Source organism: Hyperoodon ampullatus (assembly GCF_949752795.1).
Source record: "Hyperoodon ampullatus genome assembly, chromosome: 5".
In the NCBI taxonomy this organism is placed as follows: Eukaryota; Metazoa; Chordata; class Mammalia; order Artiodactyla; family Ziphiidae; genus Hyperoodon; species Hyperoodon ampullatus.
Genome location: NC_136918.1, coordinates 67,779,428 through 67,798,805, shown reverse-complemented (window position 1 = coordinate 67,798,805; position 19,378 = coordinate 67,779,428). Strand labels below are relative to the sequence as shown.

At 36.1% G+C, this 19,378-nt stretch overlaps 1 protein-coding gene across 1 annotated transcript in view; it reads right to left on the bottom strand.

The window, feature by feature from the left end:
- IFT80 (intraflagellar transport 80) overlaps positions 1–19,378 on the bottom strand; it is a gene marked incomplete at both ends in the record, with an annotated part of 95,574 nt that overhangs the window by 71,374 nt on the left and 4,822 nt on the right. The window contains 2 exons of the mRNA XM_079705233.1: positions 9,850–9,918; positions 11,439–11,549. Of these exons, the coding sequence (XP_079561359.1) occupies positions 9,850–9,918; positions 11,439–11,549 (180 nt within the window). The remainder of the gene's footprint in view (positions 1–9,849; positions 9,919–11,438; positions 11,550–19,378) is intronic.

Sequence of the window (19,378 nt, the reverse complement as noted above, 5' to 3'; positions counted from 1 at the left end):
TTGTTTTTATAAGGAAAGCTGTTTTGCTATAAGAGTGAAGGTGTTGTGTCAGGAGATCATCATGGACATCTGAGGCTGCTGATGAAGCACTCTGTAGCTCAGCTGCTGAGGGGCACCACTGGCAGCTGATCAATAAGAATAAATGAATAAGCAACTATGGCGAGGGGACATTTAGACTATAAATATCCAGAATCGTGAGGACTATCTGAGAATGTCTGGCCTCAGCAAGGCGACTCTATTCATCAAAATAGGTCTCTGAAGACCCTGGGGCATTAGCTTCCTGCCAGGGTAAGTCCCTTTACCAGCAACAGTGAAAACACTGCAGCGGCCCCACCAAGATCATTCACTGGGTCAACACTTGAGTCTTCATTCCCTAGCAGTGTGCTCCAGTGGCAACATTCGACTTTTGCTTTTGTGCCTTCAGCTTGTGGTTGACTAAGCCAACTCTCCTGGGAACCAACTGGTAAAAAGGTACACCTCAACTAAATTTGGACTTCTTTTCTTTATTATCATTAGTTTGGAGAATATTTCTTTGTTGGCTTCTTAAGAGACATTATCCTGGAGACTTCCCTGGTGGTCCAGTGGGTAAGACTCCATGCTCCCAATGCAGGGGGCCCGAGTTTGATCCCTGGTTGGGTAACTAGATCCCGCATTCATGCTGCAACTAAGAAGTCAGCATGCCGCAAATAAAAAAAGATCCTGCATGCTGCAACTAAGATCCAATGCAGCCAAAAACTAAAAAATAAAATAAGTAAATTTATTTTTTTAAAAAGAGCTGTCATTTCACTGTACATGAATTATACTTCAATGAAAATGGGGAAAATTAAAAACAAACAAAATAAATCTTTAAAAAAATAAATTAAAGCGCTTCCCTGGTGGCACAGTGGTTGAAAGTCTGCCTGCCGATGCAGGGGACACGGGTTCGTGCCCCAGTTTGGGAAGATCCTACATGCCGTGGAGCGGCTGGGCCCGTGAGCCATGGCTGCTGAGCCTGCGCGTCCGGAGCCTGTGCTCCGCAACCGGAGAGGCCACAACAGTGAGAGGCCCGTGTACCGGTAAAAAAAATAAAATAAATTAATTAATTAAAATTTTTTTTAATTTTTTAAATAAATAACGAATATCATATCAATTGAGGGCATTAAATTATCTGTGCTCCACTGTCTGACCCAGTTACCTATTCATTAGAACCTGTTCATTAGGGAAGTGAATCAAGTTCATATAATTAATCTATGAAATATTAACCTATTTATATTTATAAAACAAAGTTTTTAAAAATTGTCTAGGATTCCTAAGTCAGACTATTGTAGCAGTTGACTTTATGTGAATGATTGAATAAATCTTTCAGTAATTTACATTCTCAGTAAAATGAAATCTGAATCTGAGGATTTATAATCAATCAGTAAGATTTGTTTATTTAAATGGAAAACCCAACTGATGCTAATCAACAGGGAGTAATCAGTAATCGACAGGGAGTAAATTTCAGAAAGATAAATGCTGTGTTTAAGTGGCACCCTACTCCTTTAGTGCCATTTTTTTCCCAACCAGAACGTAATTCAACTGTGAGCAAGTCTCAGTGGTTTATAGGACTTAGAAAGTCTGATTTAGACCTAGTCCAAAAAACTCCTGAAGCATTCCTTTCATGGTGTAGGTTAGATATTATATTGGGTCTAAACATCCTGTTCAGTCGGTGACATCTAGGATTGTCCTGTATCAGAGGAACCTACAGATGACCAATGAGATGGCTGACCTCAGAGGGTACTTCTTCTAAACTTAGTAAGTATATTCTCTTGAAACATTCTCTGGGAGTAGCCAGGAGCTGACCTGGGCTTCAAAGTAAATCTCCAAATGAACAGAGTTCAAGTTTAATAAACTCCCCAGAAAATGTAAATCAAAATTTCAGATATTCCAAACGTGATTCTTGGTGAGGACAGTAAGGGAATAAGAGAGGAAAGCTTATTTGATACAGTGGTAGAATTATAGGTGCCTTCTTTATTTCCATTATTATAGTTGTAAGTATTGTGCAAAAAAAGTAAATTTATGTATTTTAATTATAGACTATCAAATCTTCATGAATACACTCAGTAAAATAACAGTTTCCTGAGTGTATACAAAACTATGACAAACATCTACCCCCAAGGAAATAATTCAGTAAACACAGCTCCCATTGAGTTATACAGGATGTGACTCTAGTCCTTTAGTTGTGGTAAAAGGCATGGTTTGGGGGTATAGGATGAGGAGTTAGGGACTCTTATGTCCTCTTTCACATTGAATTTGTGGCCCCATTAAGTCAACTCTGTCACCATTTCCTTGTTTATAAACCTTATAAATCTTCAGAATACTTATCTCTCCTGTTAGGACATGGAGATTATTCATTTCCTGCTTATAAAACAATTTTTTAAACAATAATGCTGTTAAAGAAACAGGTATAGTAATTTATAGAATAAAACGAAATAGGCTTATAGAGGAAAATTTAAGTAATTCCTTTGTTACAGCATGTGGTTTTTTAACCACATTCCTTCAATCAAAAAACAAATATAGAGTTACTTATGATAAATAAGCAATCCTAAATAAGATCAATAGCTAAGGAAGTTCCAGCTTCCTAACCATCAATATTCAAAATGAATATAACAGACTTCCCTGGTGGCGCGGTGGTTAAGAATCCGCCTGCCAGTGCAGGGGACACGGGTTCGAACCCTGGTCCGGGAAGATCCCACATGCCGCGGAGCAAATAAGCCCATGCGCCACAACTACTGAGCCTGCGCTCTACAGCCTGTGAGTCACAACTACTGAGCCCGCGTGCCACAACTACTGAGGCCCGCGCACCTAGAGCCCATGCTCCACAACGAGAGAAGCCACCGCAATGAGAAGCCCATGCACCGCAACGAAGAGTAGCCCCCGCTCACCACAACTAGAGAAAGCCTGTGCAGCAACGAAGACCCAATGCAGCCAAAAATAATCAATCAATCAATAAATGAATGAATGAATAAATAAATGAATATAACATCAAGAACTAAGAGAACTCTTCCTTATATTCATTATTTATATTTATAATAAAATGTTAAGTGTGAAACTCCTGTATATATGTTTTTATTGCTATACAACTTCTGATTTGGGTGGTTCTGGAGAAGGCCATATTGAAAGTGGATGAATTAGCTTCACAGAGAAAATGATTTCTATTATAAAAAATCCATCTCACTAGCATTTGAAACAAATCTTTAGTATTTAAAATGTTTTTTAAAAATGTATTTATTAAAGCACTGAATTACTCCCAATGCTACACTTCACTTTGCAAAGTCAGTATGGAAATAATAATATAGCCTTCAGGTTAAAAAACTTTACAACAAAAAGTTTAGCAAATTATATAATAAGATGTTATTAATTTCTTTATTAACAAAAATGGACAAAAAACAAAAGTAGTTTTATAATAATTAATTTCTTGGTTTTTATATTGGGAATTTTTATTTACACTCCATTTCATTTAAGACACTCAAAAAGATCTTGTTTTTCTGACTTTGTACATTAAGATCATGTGACTTTTTTGACATTTTTTAAGAAACCACATGCACCTGGGGTTGTGTTAAATGTCAGACCCTTATCTCTCTGTAAAACAAATTATCTAAATTCTTTCAACTTGTTGAAGGCATTTTAAACCACAGAAAAGGAGACAAAAATGTATTTCAATTGTTTTAAGGAAGTACATGGTCAAATATACCATGTTTTTCACATTCATACTAAAAGGTATCCCCTAAAAAATGTTGTTTTTGCATGCTTTTAAGAATGATTTTGAAACAAACTCTCACTATTACAATGAAGCATTAGCTACCTTTGCCTTGAGTGCAGTATAGGTCTACACCTTGTGAGTGTAAGTAAAGAACTTAGAGCAGAGTTTGGCACTCTATAAGCACGACCTGTTAGCTACTACCACTACTACTTTGTAATGCAATAAGCAACCATTTGTTATTGTGTTGTGCATGGGAGTAGACACTCAAGTTTTTTGGTTGCCAAATCATTAAGAATTCAAAAACAAAGAATTATTTCCTTTTCATTCTATTTGTAGGGACAGGTATTAACAAATAAGTAATATCGAGTGGGATTTATTCCTCAAAAAAACAACTTTTTGGTTGTGTATGTCACTGGGTCAATACAGAGAAAAAAGCTGAAATGAAGGCATTTGTTTCTTTAGTTTCTAGCCTCAGCCACCTCTCCCTTGGGGATCTCAACTTCCTCCATAGCTTCATCTTTCACCTTTCTGTAACTGACACTCACAATAATATTTCAGCCTTTACTTCTGAGCTCTAACACATTTCCACTTGCCCCAAAGACATGCCAGAACTTCAAACTCTATATATTCATATATCATCCCTCCACACATATCCCCTCACTTCTTCTTCCTCTGAATTCTTCACCTCTTACAGGATTATCCATTCCTCTTAGCCACTGAGAACTATTCACTTTTTTCAACTACCCTCATCACTGACTCTGTTCAAGCCTTACTGCACAATAGCATAAAACATTTCAGTAACCTCCATACCAGCGACCCCAATTTAACCTCTATCTCTTCTAATTTATCCTACGTATTACTGCTAAGGTAATCTTCCTAAAAAGGAAGACTTTATCTCTTACTCTCCTGCTCATTTTTTTTAAAGATTTTATATGCTTATAGAATAAACTAACCCCCTTCATTTAGCATCTAGGAATATCAGTGTCTTGGTCCCTCTGGCAGTACCATCCCTCACAGAGCCTACACCCTGGCCCAAGGGGGTTGCTCACCTGACTTCCATGGCTCACGCCATTCTGCCTCTGTGCGTCTGATCATCTAATTTCTTCCATAGCTCCACTTCATTGCCAACAAGCCCATTTCTTTATCCTTCCTAATTTCCTTGTCCTTCGAAGCCGAATTAAAAGATGCTGCAGTATTTGCCAGGAAGCCTTTCTGATACTTTCTCTCCCCACAAAGCATTCATTTCTGCTTTCCTGTCCTCCCACGATGCCTTAAAGAAACGAGCACATTCTGCCTTGTGTCACAGTTATTTATATTTCCTTTACCAAATTCATTATAAACAGGCTCCATGTTTTGTCATCTCCTTCTTCTATTTGAATATAGTATAAGGGAAATGTCCTTAAAGGTTTGCAGTATTACTCTCTTCCAATTTTAACCTATAATTAAAATATACAATGTAACACAAGATAGGGCTTCATTATAATTATCCTCGGCTTACACATTATTTTTCTCTAATAAGGAAAAATAATTCCTGATAGGTACCAGTAAGAATAGGTTTTTTTTTGGTTTTGGGGGGGTTTTTTTGCGGTACGCGGGCCTCTCACTGCTGTGGCCTCTCCCGTTGCGGAGCACAGGCTCCGGACGCTCAGGCTCAGTGGCCATGGCTCACGGGCCCAGCCGCTCTGCGGCATGTGGGATCCTCCCAGACCGGGGCACGAACCCATGTCCCCTGCATTGGCAGGCAGACTCTCAACCACTGCGCCACCAGGGAAGCCCAGAATAGTTTTTAAACAAAGTCAAATTCCACCCCCTGCCCCCCCCCCAAAAAAAGCAAGATTAATGCTTTTTCTGTATTGGAAGAGAAGGTGATGACCATGACTTTTCTATCTTTATACCTGCCTCCAATCATCAAGAAATGAATTTGGGAATTTTTCTACCCATCAAGGAATAAGTACAATTAACATAAACATGTAGTAAAAATCACAGGATGCTTTCAACATTGTTTACATAATTCTGAGTCTTACAGTAATTCAGGCTTACGTTATTTCATTTTTGTGCCAAAATTTACAGCTTTTCTCCTCAAAGAAGCCAGGAGTCCCCCACCTCTACCTCCCTTGGTCTTTTTACTTGAACCTTTAGCATTTAGCTCTCAGTAGGTCAGATTTATAATCACCCTTGAAATTTGTAGCCTATAATAAATCAAACCTTATAAATAACTAGGGATTTTTCCTTCAGGGTTAATGTGATTATAACTTAACTTCTCTAATGATTTTTCCCAGAGATAAAACAGGCGGAGTCTATCTATGCCTTATTAGGAAAGTGTGGGTGGCAACAATGATCAAAAGTTCAAAAATTAGGGACTTCCCTAGTGGCACAGTGGTTAAGAATCCGCCTGCCAATGCCGGGGACACAGGTTCGAGCCCTGGTCCGGGAAGATCCCACATGCCGTGGAGGAACTAAGGCCGTGCACCACAACTATTGAGGCTGAGCTCTAGAGCCCGCGAGCCACAACTACTGGATCCATGTGCCACAACTGCTGAAGCCCGTGCGCCTAGAGCGCTGCCACAAGAGAAGCCACCGCAATGAGAAGCTTGCACACCACAACAAAGAGTAGCCTCCACACCCCGCAAGTAGAGAAAGCCCGTGTGTAGCAACAAAGACCCAAAACAACCAAAAATTAATTAATTTAAAAAAATTCAAAAATTAAAAGCATAGTTCTATCGTGAATTTATAATTCTTAATCTAGAAAAAGGTATCAGATTATTCAGTTGAAATACCAATAAGTTAACTAAAATAAAATCTACCTAATTTAGTTTTGTTCATTAATCTCATAATTAACATAAACCTTGAGTGAGAAGAATAAGATTCAAATAGGATAAAAATGATCAGCAGTTTCACAGCCATTTGATGTTAAGGAAATTACAGCTATTTGGAATGTTGATGTAAAATACCATTACATGATCCAATGAATACATAATAAAATTACCTATCTTATAAGACATAATATGTACTTTAGCTTTTAAGAAAATCCTATTTATCCGTCTATCTGAGAGGAAGAAAAAATAAAAAAGAGCACCACCCATCCCTCTCCAAAATAAATACTATACACAAAAACTAACTCAAAATCGATCATAGACCAAAAAAAGATCATACATTTAGTGTAAGCACTAAAACTATAAAACTCTTAGAAGAAACTATAGATGCAAGTCTCCATGACTTTGGATTAGGCAATAGTTTCTTAGATATAACACCCAAAGTAGAAACAATCAAAGAAAAAAATAGATAAACTGAATTTCATCAAAACTTTTGTGCTTCAAAAGCTATCATCAAGAAAATGAAAAGGAAACCCACAGAATTGGGAAGTTGCATATCCAAGTTGCAAATCATATATCCAATAAGAGTCTATTAACCAGAATATATATAAAGAACTTACAACTCAACAATAAAAAGACAACCCAATTAAAAAATGTGCAAAGGATTTTAACAGATATTTCTCCAAAGAAGACCAACAAATGGCCAAAAAGCATATGAAAAGAGGCTCAATATCATTAGTCATCAGGGAAATGCAAATCAAAACTACAATGAGATACCATTTTACAGTCACTAGGATGATTGTAATAAAAAAGACAGTAACAAGTGTTGAAGATTTGAAGAAATTGGAACCTTCATATATTTCTACTGGGAATGTAAAATGGTATATTCACTTTGGAAAACAACTTGAAGAAGATTTTAATTCACTGATATGAAACCACCTCCAACACAGTTCACAATTCAAGTGAAAAAAAGCAAGGAGCATATTATAGTAGATACAATATGCAACCACTTGTTTATTAAAGGAAAAAAAAAAAAGAACATATAAAACCAAATTTCCTACACAAGAAAATGGTAACACCAGCTGCCTCTGGGAATGTTTGCTGGGTGGCTGGAAGACAGGCGTAATACGAGAGACATGGGTAGTATTTAATAGATAACTTTATACCCTTCTTTATGCTTTAAATTCTGAACCATGTGAATGTAGTATCTATTAAAAATTAATACTTAAAAAGATGTAAGTGCTCCCTGCAAGGCACATACTACCAATCAAAATTTTATGATCACTATTATTGAAAATATGAGTTGCAAACTCAAATCCCTTCAGAGATTTATGTTGTGTTCTACCATGTAATATAAATGAGTGAAGTATGTAGAGTGTAAGAAAAATAAGAGAAGCTTAAAATCCAACTAAAAATGGAGCAGCCACTGCTGAACTCCAGCTGATTGTATTTGTTCTGGAAAGCAGACTTAAAGTTGCCAATTCTTCCAATTTTTCAAGACACCAGAAATCCAAATATGTATGTAAAATATCCTAATTTTTAATGTTGGGCCTGCACCATGCTAGTGGGACAGATTCAGCCCACAAGCCATCTGATTGTGACTTCTGATGTATAAAAAGTCCTTAATTTATGAATATATTGGGCTTCCAAACTGCCTCTGCATGTTTGGGAATTCTAAATGCATTTTCTTTGTAAGAGTAAAATAAGTAGCAATCTGGTTTCCAGACCCATTATACAGGTAAATTATAGTACTGAACCAACAGCACTATGTCATCTACCCTCTATGATTAACAATGTTTATGTTAAACAATTTATTCTAAGTTTCAACTTTAGACTTTGTAAAGTCCAAAATGGTAGATCCAAGGGATAATAAAAGGGAAGGAGATGATTGGGAAGAATTTAAAGAAAGAGAAGGAGCCGTAGGGGGACACTGGTGAAGGATCTTAGGCAAGAATTCAGATTATTATAATGCGTAATGAGATAAGTTTTCAAAATTTCTCTGAAGATCTGTGTCTTCTATAGACAACATATTTAGCAAAAGAGAAAAGAAAGGAAAAAAGGATATGTCTCAGTAGCAGCAGCAGCTGAAAAGAACTGCAGCCCCTCCTCCAAGGGGGTGGTGATGATCTCTAAACGAATTGTGTAGTTGCTCATAAGTCAGACATCATAAGGTAAGAATGCCAAATAATTAGTTCTAACAAAAATTATAAAGCCAAAAGTAAATGCCCATGCCTACTAGAAGATTAAAATAAAATTTATTTTCTAAAGGTATACTTTATTACTAAAGCAACAATAAATTGACATCTTTCCCTAACAAATTTACTGATGAATGTTTCTATGAACTCTAAATTTTCCACTCATGGATAAATATTCTATTTGGAGATCATCTGTACCAAAGATTTAACCTCAGGAGATAATTACTGCCTATTACTTATGGTTACCTTTGCTAACATTTGGTTGATGTGTAGCTAAAGAAATGTAACTATTTTAACATATCCTAAGAGTAAACATGAGTTTACTCTTGTAAAAAATGAAATCTGGAAATTTTTGGAAGTCAGTTGTTAGAGATGCTTCACAAAATGACTTTATCATATACTTCTGAAGAATAATCTGCAAACTTTTTGGCAACCTGTCTCTGAAGATCAGCTGATATGGGCTCAGGACAACATTAAAACTGCTTTATTGTTTCTAAGTAAACCTAATTTGGAAAATAAATCTGCTACAAGGAAAAAAATCATATGTAATCTAAATCCCAACAGGTATGACCACTGGATTGACTTTATGGGCACTTCGTCCCAATGAACATGGAAAACCAAGCTGCTGCTTTAAGTAGTTGTAGTTTACCAAGTTTTGGATCATAAGAGTATCTGTTCCCCTCCATTAGTATAGATGTACAACATAATTTAGAAAGGGTGCTATTATTATGATGTAATTAGAACTTTTTAAGTAAGGAGATACTCAGTGTTTTCTATTATTATTATTTACTTAACTAGACACCCAATCCTGTTCTAGATAGGATATGCTCATGATGCTTCAGAATTATTTTAAAAAGAATCATTAGCCTATAACTCCATTTATATAGATTCACTAACAAAGAAAAAGTGTTTGAGTGTGTCTTATATTTCTTGGCTCAAACAATACAGTTACCATGGCCCATCAGGCAACATGAAAGTAAGAGGAAAAAGTGTAAATAGAAATAAGAGATTTCAGGTTTTGAACCTGACCAAAATCAGCCTGAGGAACTATATTAGACTAACTATATTAGACTATTTTTACAGGAAAATGCAAAGACATTTAATTGATTATAATACATACCTTGCTGAGCTAAAGTTGATCTTAGCATTCCAGTCTTTGACCAGATTTTTATTTGTCCATCTTCTCCAGCTATAAAGAGAAAAGAATTGATTTTTTATCTATAGGAAATAAATGCAAACATTAAATTTACATATAAAAATCAGCAGTATCTACACTAATGCACATTTAAAATTCAGACACGAGTTACTCTACTTAGATGTCACTGCTTCCTAAATATAAAATTTAACTGAAATTACTTTGAAACAATTTTATCAAAGTAGCCTGACTTCAATGACAAAATTTTTTTTTTCCTCTAATCTTAGAAGACTATGAGTATATTATTCAAATAATGCTTTCATTTTCACTGACGTCTCCATCCTAGAATTCTAAGAAAAGTGTTTTCAGTATAATTAGAAGAGTTACAGCCAAACTCCAGTGAGTTGGGGACTGAATGGAGTGAAGTAATAAACTACTCTTTTGAACAGTTTGCCTGACGGGAAAGAAAGAAAGAGGAAGTTGTAGCTAGAGTTATTTGTTAAAGGAGGGATTTTTATTTCTTTTTTCTCAATTTTCAAGATGAATGACATCTGAACACATTTATATGCTGAAAAAAAAAAGGGAAAGAAAAAACATACTGGAAAAGGAGAAGTCGAAAAAACAGGCAAGAGAAGAGAAACTCATTGATAAAAGTCCTACAGAAGGCCCAGGGGATAGGTGTGGTGGTTTTAAAATATATCCACAAATTCTTTGTTATTCCTTCTTTTAAGAAGTGAAGCTTAACTTCTCTCTCCTTTCTCCTTCAGTTTGGTCTATACTTAGTAACTTGCTTCTAATAGAATATGGTGGAAATGATGGAGTATGACTTCCAACGGTGGGTCATAAAATATATTGTGTCTTCCATCTTGCTCTCTCTTGGATCTCTCAGGGAGAAGCTCCAGCTGTCATGTTGTTAGAACACTCAAGCAGCCCTATGGAGAGGCCCATGTTGTAAGGAACTACGTAAGGCTTCCTGCAACAGTCATAGAGGAAGTAAGACCTCTTGCCAACAGCCATGTGAGTGAGCCATCTTGGAAGCAGATCCTCCAGCCCCAATGGGGCTTCATATAACTGCAGCCCCATCCAACTTCTTGATTCTGAGACAGAACCACCCAACTGAACTGTTCCCTGTCTCACAGAAACTGTGAGATAATACATGTTTACTATCTTAAGTCACTAACTTTTGGGATACCTTGTTACGCAATAATAGATAACTAATATGATAGGTGAAGATGAGAATCCCTGCAGTAGGGCAGAAGATGGAAAAGAGATGGAAGGGGGGTAAAGTTAAATGAGAATATTTTGAATTTTAGAATTTTAAAGAATTAAAAGTTTTATTTACCCCACACTTGACCATTCCAAAACCTTCCTGACAGAACATTCTTCATAAGCCATACAGGAAAACTAATATGACACTCTGAATGATAACATTATATAGCAGTCTAGATCAATACTGTGCCAATTATTTGCTATTAGACAATGAAAGACACTATTGCTAAATGAAAATATTCTGTTCCTTTGGAAATTTTTCTTTAAAAATTTCATTTTAAATGTCATTTTTGCAGATAACCTACCTGTAACTAATGCTGTTCCTTCATAATTCCATCGTCCAGCAAGTACTGCTCCACAGTGAGCTTCCACACTTTTTTCCACTCTTCCTAACTTAGAAATCAGATGAAATTTGCCTAAAAGAAATTAAACTTGAGAAATCTATTTTATTAAATTAATTTATCCAATCAACAAACATCTGTTGAGTATCTACTAGTAGACTAGTTAGCATAGTGCTAGGCATGGGAGATACCAGGGCAAATAATATAATTATTCTTACTCTCAAGGGACACTCAAATCCATTGGGAAACAGGCACAAAAACAAAATTATACAACCTTGAAACAAGTGGTGTGACAGAAATATATATATGATACTATGATAGTTCAGAGGGACAATAAAATTCTGCTGGGATATGGTCAAAGGGGGCCAAGAGGAGTGTCAAGAAAGCCTTCTATTTAAGCAGAACTTTGCAGTCTTGTTTTTTTTTTTTTCTTAAAAACAGGCTATAGAAAAGTTAGGAAAAGTGTGGAAGAGAGGAACCAAGATAGTTAAATGGTGTTAAAAGATAAACTGAGGCATATTAAAAAATATTGAATTTTGGGGAATTCCCTGGTGGTCCACTGGTTAGGGCTCCTCTCTTTCACTGCAGGGGGCCCAGGTTCGATCCCTGGTTGGGGAACTAAGATCCCAAAAGCCGCGCTGGCAAAAAAAAAAAACAAAAAAAAAACAAAAACTGGACTTTGTGCAGAAATCAATTCCAATCCAGCAGTGCCAAACTTTAAGTGGTTAGGAACACTCCACTGACAGGAGCTCAGGGAGAGACTTCTATAGAGAAAAGGCAGAAGTAAAGTAAGGATACTATTGATTGACTACAACTTAAAGCCTGGTTGGCTGTTTGTGATTGGTTGTCCTTAGGTTTCAATTTCATAATCTTGAAGCATTCATTTACAGGCTTAGATTTTGCTTTGCTTTGCAGAGGTATACAGCATTAGAGTCACCTCAAGTCTAAAGGCCTCCTAGTTTAACTAATTTAATAACTGATAATCCCAAATTTTCAAATTCTTGTCTTATTTGATTTTACATTGTACCAGGCACCAGGTAGACAAAAAGAAGCAAGTTACTTAGTTGCTGTTCTCAAAAAGTTCACACATATATAGGCAAACAGCAAAAGGCTTACAACTTTAAAGGACCTAAGCAAACTATATAAGAGATGTCAAGGGAACAAATCAACTGTACAAAGAATAAGTGCTACAGGAAGCCAAAAAAATAATCAGTGTGGTTTTGAATGATCATGAAGTCTAATAATATATAGTTTGTAATAAAATAATTAGTACAGTTGGTCCTCCACATCCAAGGGTTCTGCATTCTTGGACTCAGCTAATTGATTTAAAAAATACATAAATAAATAAAAACAAAAAACCAGAAAGCTCCGTAAGCAGAACTTGAATTTACCCTGTACCAGCAACTATTTACATAGCATTTACATTGTATTTACAACTATTTACACAACATTTATACTGTATTAGGTATTATAAGTAGTCTAGAGATAATTTAAGGTAAATTAATGTGCAAATACTATGCCATTTTATATAAGGGACTTGAGCATCTGTGGATTTTAGTATCTACAGGGGTCCTGGAACCAAACACCCTTGGAAACAGGGACAACTGTACAGTAAAATTAGAAACTTTTCCCCAAATCAAAAAAAAGGTATATATTTTTTGTAGCAAAAGAATAATGTTGCTTGCTTAATCAAATTTTGCCTCAGAGGATTTATTTTGTTTGAATTCATTTTTAACTTAAGGCTTTTCAAGATTCTGGATGAATATTAACAATCCATTAAAAATACATATTTAATAAGTCAGATGCTTTAGATGGCTTTAAAACGTTTCTCTGGAGAGCTCTAATACAGATGGCTTTAAAATATTTTACACTTAGCACCCTGTGGTTATTTCACTGACCACCAACCTATTCCCATCAATAAAGTCATTCGCCCTTTTTACACACATTGCACAATATTTGTAGCTCTATTGCAGCATTTTTTTATTGGACTGTGATTCTTTTCAGAAGGCCATGTCTTAGTCATATTTTTATTTGCAATAGTGCTTTACATAAGCAGCATTTGTTAAATTTACCAACTCAGTAACCATACTTAGCAACTTAAAAAAAAAAAAAAGGACTACCTTGACATTCTTTTCTTTCTCATTCAATCTGAGAGCCGACTTTTCCCATCATTCATTTTCTAGGCCCTCATCAATAAACTACCCCTTTCCTTCATCTAACCACCCACTAGCGCCATCTACTTTTCCTCATATCTTCCTTTTAATTTTATATTTACCTCTGGGTTATTTTTCAATGTAACAAGATGACTTTGAATTCAACTGTGCTATTACGCTCTTTATGATACTAACTTAAAGTTAATTTGGATATACTTTTTTTAATGCATTGCTTTAGAAAGAAAATACAAGGGGGAAAAAAAATCTCAAAAGAGGAAACTATAAAGATGACATATAGTGAGTGGCCATTATTTACTTTATCCAAATCTGTTTCACTAAATGTTAGCATATTTCCTAGCACAAAATATCCACATACTAAATTGTTGCATGTAATGAATGAATCTATCACCAAAGAGATTAACCAAATAGCTCCTGAACCTGAAATGAAGGGTCTGAAAATTTCTTTTCTTTTCTTTGTATTTTAGAAATTTTATGTATTTTTGATCACCGATATTTCTTTTTTTTTTTTTTTTTTTTTTTTTTTTGCGGTACGCGGGCCTCTCACCGCTGTGGCCTCTCCCGTCGCGGAGCACAGGCTCCGGACGCGCAGGCCCAGCGGCCACGGCCCACGGGCCCAGCCGCTCCGCGGCACGCGGGATCCTCCCAGACCGGGGCACGAACCCACATCCCCCGCATCGGCAGGCGGACTCGCAACCACTGCGCCACCAGGGAAGCCCGATCACCGATATTTCTTATCCTAAAATATCTAATACTGACTTTCTGACAAGTGCTGAAATTATTCTTACTTCCCATGACCTCACAGAAGACACATACTGGGACAACTAAGGCCAACTCTTTGTATAGATTTGACACTCAATAAATCTTTGGTCTTTGTAGTTTGTCTGATTGTTACAAATTGCTTGACTAGCACCCCCAGAGTAAAGCATAAATATAAAACTACATGTATCAAAAATTTTAAAAAAAACAGTTATCCTTTTAACTATTTTGTTTCTTCTTCTCTCCAGCTTTTCTATAACCTTTTAAAAATGCTAGACCAAAACTAGGAAGCAAATAATTTATTTCCAAATATTTGCTAGGGGTGGGGTCAGGAAGAGAATATAATCAATACATTTGATTACATTTATTCATTTTTATTGATACTATTCATTGTTTAAACAATGGATGATTTGGGTAAAAAATGGATATTTAAATCCTAGGGTATAAAATTCATCTCTTATTATTAAATTAAAGATAAACTAAAAAGAGGAAAATGTTATAAAAGGGAAAAATAACAGAGTAAGTAGATTAAAATTACACGAAACACACTTCTTAAAGTTAGAAATGCCTTAAGAAATGTCTATGGAAACATGAGAAGGCTTGAAATAGGGTGCTAGGAAAAAGGTCACATGAGCACTTTTGCAGACTGCTTAATAGCAGAAATGTTTTTGGCAGATGGTTGCAAAAAGCCAGAGATCGGTAACCACTAACTTCTGACAGAAAGAAATGAACACATAAATGCTTTTTAAAGTGGGATTTTAAATGTACATATTAACTAATAAGAGAATATGAGGATTACTTTAAGATATCTAATACAATGTATAAAAAAACTCAACTTTCACTAAATATAATTTAAGGACTGTTTACTGGCTTTACAGAAGATTTTATACCAGAATTCCTTTACATAGCAGCTCCCCTAATGCATTTTAAATCATTCTTTTTTAAATGTAAATCTTGCAATACATTGTCAAAGAAAGAAATATCTCCTCTATAAAGTAGGATACAGCTGCATGAAATATTCAAAAAGAAGTAATAATGTTGAAGAGAGAATTATTGGTGAGACAAAATACTTGGCAAAAGTCTGCTCTGTGTATTTCAGGACCTGTCCCCAAATCCCATGGATCTTTTTTGAATGCTACCACTAACACAGAAGATGGAGGGGGTATGACAAAGGGAACACTGGAGAAGTGATGAACAAACTCAAAAGCCGTAACCATTTTTGCCAGCCTTGGGGGAGAAAACTCAAGAGAAGAGAGTTGGTGCCAAGTACAAGAGGGAACCTCTTAGACAAAGAACTAAATTTTGAAAAAGAATTTTTTAAGTTCTGGGTTAACATCATACAAAATGAAAAAGTCCTAGTGATCTGTTATACAATATTGTGCTTACACAAAAATTATATTAAATTATTAAATATTGCACTGTACACTTAAAAATTTATTAAGAGGGTGGATCTCATATTATATATTTTTTAAACCAGAATAATACTTTTTTATAGTATTTGATTAACAGAGAATACAGCATTGATACATAAAATGATCTCAGATGTTTATCTGGCAAGAAACACCTTGACCGACCACCTTCCAATAGCATCATCCACTTTCTTTTTTTTTGAGCATTTCTTTTTCTTTTTTTTTTTTTGAGGTACGCGGGCCTCTCACTGCCATGGCCTCTCCCGTTGCGGAGCACAGGCTCCGGACGCACAGGCTCAGCAGCCATGGCTCACGGGCCCAGCCGTTCCACGGCATGTGTGGTGATCCTCCCGGACTGGGGCACGAACCCATGTCCCCTGCATCGGCAGGTGGACTCTCAACCACTGTGCCACCAGGGAAGCCTTCTTCTTCTGTTTTTTTGAACGTTTCTGGATTCTGTTTCTTGTCTTACTCTTCTACTTCTTTTCTTTGAACTATCATCTTTTGCCTTCACTTTCACAAGATCCCAGATATTCTTCATCCCAGCCTAAGAGAAAATACTCAGCTACCCTGCTTTGGTTCTCTCTTCTTCCTACATCTAGTTGTAGCATGTTATGTTACCTTATTTGTTTGTTTGTTTGTTTTTGTAGTAAACCTAAAAATAAAAGTAAACACTATAGTTTCTCAAGAGTCATAATATATTTTCCCACTTTTAATCTTGCAAATTTATCTTTAAATGATATTTGTCTTACTTCAGACTTTTTTCCCTATCTGAAAGTATTTTACCTAAAGCCAATGTGAAATAGAGATCCAAACAGCTATTCTTTAGTTAAGTGTACCTAAGCAGTCTTAATAAATCAGGGAAACACTCAGATAACAGAAATTATCAAGACTAACTATATTTACTGTCCATATTCATCAGATACAGGTCAATCTTCATACACTATTGACTTTAAAAAGGAAAATGAAAAGAAAATATATGGTAGACTTCCCTGGTGGCGCAGTGGTTAAGAATCCACCTGCCAATGCAGGGGACACGGGTTCAATCCCTGGTCCAGGAAGATCCCACATACCAGAGAGCAACTAAGCCTGTGCACCACGACTACTGAGCGCCACAGCTACTGAAGCCTGCGTGCCCTAGAGACCAAGCACCACAACTACTGAGCCCACGCCCTGCAACTACTGAAGCCCGCATCCTCTTGGGCCCACGTGCCACAACTGCTGAGCCCGCATGCTGCAACTACTGAAGCCTGCGGGCCTAGAGCCCATGCTCTGCAACAAGAGAAGCCACCATGAGAAGCCCGTGGACCACAACGAAGAATAGCCCCCACTCGCTGCAACTAGAGAAAGCCCGCGTGCAGCAACAAAGACCCAACTCAGCCAAAAATAAGTAAAAAGTAAAAAAAAAAAAAAATATGGTATGCCACCTTCTATGTAATTTAAAAAAGGTGAAATGAATATACATGTATCTGTTTCTTTTTGCTAAAAGAAACAAGAAAGGATAAACCAGAACCAAAGGGATTGGTTACATACAGGGAATAAATAAAAACAGGGTGTATGGGATTGGGTGGGTAGGAGTAGTGACATTGCTCTGAGTATATTTTTTTTATATAGTTTTGACTTTGTGGAACCATCCATGTAACGTTTTACATATTTAAAAAATAATCAAATCAACAAGGATGGGGAGAGGAGACCTTAAATGGAAAACAAACAGAAAAAAATACACTTAACTATATTTTAAATGAATAGCAACAACACTAGTAGGGGGGAAATGCCAAGTAACTTTGAACACAAGACTTTGACTCTATATCCTTGACTTTACATCCTCAGTGTAAAGATAAAAACAACAGTAAAATATTAAACTCTATTTTTTTTTTGCAATCGTATGGATTAGCAATTCTGAAACAACCTGCTGTGTATTGTAGAATTAAACAAGTAAGTAAATATATTGAGAGTAATGGAAGCCAAGCTTCCTTACTGTTTCCAAGTATGGGGAAAAGAGACTAGAATTAACCCTGTGGTGCTGAATTAGAACTGGTGGTATCAGAGTGAACTCATGGTTTTTATCATGGAAAGGAAGGAAGGGAGAAAGGGGAAGGAAGCAAAGGAAGAGAGGGAGGGAGGGAGGAAGAAATTGCTGCAGGTATGTATATTTTAATACACATTTCTATTCGTATTTCTTAGCTCTGCCCTGTGAAAGGACCTTGAAGTAAACACATCCCATTGAAATGAGCGTACCTGGCACACTCATCTTGGCTTTTAAATACCATTAAGCACCCAGAAAAGAACAAGTCTCCTTGGAGAAACAGCTGATTTGGAAGCTGGGACTGGGAAAGTACAAAATGAGCCTGGAAGATCTCGTGCCAGCAAAGAAGTTCTCAAAATATAATGAGGAAACATACCCCCCAGGTAAAAAGAAAATTCATTTGAGCTGGCTTCACGGGGCTCCCACTGGCCAAACCTGGGACAACTGTAACATCAAAAATTTTAAATGGTAGTAATAGGATGCTCAAGAAATAAAATAAGAATCTATGAGTCTAATCTAAGTAAACAAATAAATAAATGGGCAGGAGACAGAAGGCTCTTCCTTGAAGTAAAATACTAACAAATCAATATAAAAGAAATTATGGAGTTAAAAAAAATCACCATTTGGCAACAATCTTAGTAATAAATGATTCAGCCAAGAGTCATCAATAGATGCCAAGACAGTGGGAAGAAACCTGAGGAGGAAGGGAATATTTTTATATAGTCTGAAAGTATCCTTTCAGAAATTATTTATTAAAAGGGAAAAACATTAACTTTACACTAGATTAATTTAGTGAACACAACCTTTCAAAATAATCAGTTAAAGTCACCAATAATGGGTCAAACCAGCATCATGAATCTTCCAATCTGATGCCCTGAGTACTGCTGCTAAAAATGTATAACTGGATTTAATCATGAAGAAACATCAGACAAACATGAATTGAAGGACATTCTGTAAAAATAACAGGCCTGTATTCTTCAAAACAGTGGAGATCATAAAAGACTGAGGGGTTGCTCCAGATTAAAGGAGGCTAAAGAGATATGACAAAAACAATGTGTTATTCTGTACCAGAAAAAAACAAATTTCTATAAAAGATATCATTAGGACAATTGTTAAAATTTGAATATAAACTGTAGATTAGATAACAGTATTACATCAATGTTAAATTTCCTGATTTTGATCAATGTATTGTGGTTAAGTAACAGAAAATCCTTATTCTTAGGAAATGCATTGAAGTATTATGGTTAAAGTGGCATATCTATAAATTACTCTCAAATGTTTCAGAAAAAAGTATATGTGGGGGGGGCAGGGGAGAGAGAGAGAGAGAAAGAGAGAAAGAGAGAGCAAAGACCAGCAATGATAAAGTATATGGGACAAAATGTTAACAACTAGTGAATTTGGATAAAGGATATACAGCAGTTATTTGTACAATTCTTGCAACCTTTCTATAAATGTGAAATTATAACAAAATTAAAAGCTTTTTTTAAAGTCAACCCTTCATTTTATCATAAGAGGTAAACTAAATTCTAGCTGTGCTCA